The 2,131-nt window shown below is 41.0% G+C and overlaps 1 protein-coding gene across 1 annotated transcript; it reads left to right on the top strand.

The window, feature by feature from the left end:
* Window positions 1–1,216: 1,216 nt before the first annotated feature.
* Window positions 1,217–1,363, top strand: LOC130712485 (uncharacterized). The gene has a single exon (XM_057562315.1). It carries the CDS (start codon window positions 1,217–1,219, stop codon window positions 1,361–1,363), a length of 147 nt encoding a protein of 48 aa, XP_057418298.1.
* The last annotated feature ends 768 nt before the right edge of the window (window positions 1,364–2,131 follow it).

Here is a 2,131-nt window from a genome sequence, read left to right as displayed (position 1 = left end):
GGGGTTGATTGTCAAGTCCCACATTGCCAAGTTTCTAAAATAAAGAAGGAGGTTAAAAATTAGCTATTGGAGAAGTCTCACATCGCTTAGTGTTGTGAAGGAAGGGGGAGACCAATGATATATATTGGACCTAGGTTCTTTGTTTTTAGATGTACCGGTCAGTTGCATTTTAAGCTTATATCTGACTTAGTTTAAATATTTGCTTTGTGAGAGTGTGGTTGTACTGGGGTGAGAGTGAGAGAAGTCTATGTGTTTAATAATTTTCACATAGTGATAATTCTATGGTTGTCGGCTTAGACAACGGTCGTGGTTTTTTCTCCGGTTTTGGAGTTTTCACGTAATATTCTTGTGTTGTGATTGTGTTTTATTTTTCTTCAGCTGTGTTGTTTCCCAACAATTTATGCTCAAAAATTTTACATAGCTCAAAAACCTATTAATTTAATATAATAATAAAAACATTATGACCCTTGAACGGAGCCCTATAATAAGCACAAGTTTTTTTTCTGCAACCTTGCATAAGGACCATTTCACCTCCTATTACATGTTATCCGGTTTTTATAAATATTTAAATTTAAAAATCAAAGTGTTCTCACTTTTGGCCCAAATATATCTAATTAATATTATGACTCCACCCCACCACTTCTCCACCACCCTTCCTATCGTCAACTTCCTCCACCATAACCACCACCACCTCATCTCCATCCCTATGGTTAACAAATGAATCGGAGGCTTGGGAACTTGAACTGAGAATGAGGGAACACATAGATCTAGAAAAGAGTGTTAATTTGGCCCAAAGAGAAGCAATCACGAATTGAGAGAGAGGGAGAGAGAACTAACCAAAGAGAACAGTGGCAGAGACGGTGGATCCATGGTGCAGAGCAACGAAAGGGTTGTGCATTTCGCGGCGTGGTTTCAGTTCAGGCGTGGTGGTCCGAGAAGCATGTCACGGTGGCTCAACTTTTGTCGTGTTTGCTTGATTCAGCGGTCATAATTGGGATTCAACGATAGCGACGAGGCTTTGTGGATGAAGTTGTGACGACGTGAATGGGGTTTTGAGTGATTGGAGGCTGAAAGTATTGCTTCGATTTAGGGGTCTGGTGATCGGTTGAACGTGAGTACTGGGCTACTAATTTTGTTCAATGTCCCCCCAAATCCCTAATTCAAAATTGAAATTGTCTCTTCTTGCAATTTCTAGGGTTCGTTTTGAGATCCTTCGATGGCTGATTGGGGGCCGGTGGTGTTGTTTGTGGTGTTGAGCCCATGGTTGTTGTTTCAGATTCCAGCGAGTGGAAGGGTGGCTGAGTTCGGGAACATGCAAACAAGTGGTGCTTCCATTCTGGTTCACGCCATCACCGGCGGTTGAAGAAGATGTTGGTGGTGCTAAGGATGAATTCCACAGGGGTGGAGAAGGGGTGGTGGTGGCTATGGTGGAGGTGGAGGAGGTTGACGGTAGGGAGGGTAGTGGAGAAGTGGTGGAGTGAGGTCTTAACATTATTTAAGATAGATTTGGGCCAAAAGTGGAAATACTTTGATTTTTAAATTTAAGGCTAAAAAGCACTTTTGGCCCCTGATGTTTCAAGTTTGTCCAAATTCTGCCCCTACTTTATTTATGTTGATGTTTCTACCCCTCATGTTTTCAAACAGTGCACCGTCTACCCCTCCGCCAGTCAGACGTTAAAAAACTAACGGAATGAGCTGATTTAGCTTTTTTTTTTTACCTGCCACGTGGAAATTGCAAGTGAAATTGGAAAAATGGGGCATGGGAGAGTCAAACTCAAGACCTGTAAGTAGCAAAACATGCATTTAACCAGTTCAGTTACATACATAATTGATATATACATCTAGCAAATTTAATTTATATAATTTCCTTGATCATCATCAACTTCATATACTCTTCTTCATCTCTCCAATCCACTCAGGAACCTCTCCTGAGAAAGCCTGACTGACGGAGGGGTAGACGGTGCACTGTTTGAAAACATGAGGGGTAGAAACGTCGACAAAAATAGAGTAGGGGCATAATTTGCACAAACTTGAAACATCAGGGGCCAAAAATTCTTTTTAGCCTAAATTTAAATATTTATAAAAATTGGATAACTTGAGATAGGAGGTGAAATGGTCCTTGTGCAAGGTT

This window comes from Lotus japonicus, chromosome 4 (assembly GCF_012489685.1).
Source record: "Lotus japonicus ecotype B-129 chromosome 4, LjGifu_v1.2".
Classification (NCBI taxonomy): domain Eukaryota; kingdom Viridiplantae; phylum Streptophyta; class Magnoliopsida; order Fabales; family Fabaceae; genus Lotus; species Lotus japonicus.
The sequence above is the reverse complement of the archived record's forward strand: the minus strand, read 5'-3'. Positions and strand labels throughout refer to the sequence as shown.

Coding starts and splice junctions, on each gene's coding strand:
- LOC130712485 (XM_057562315.1), top strand. CDS start 1,217: ATGGCTGATTGGGGGCCGGTGGTGTTGTTTGTGGTGTTGAGCCCATGG.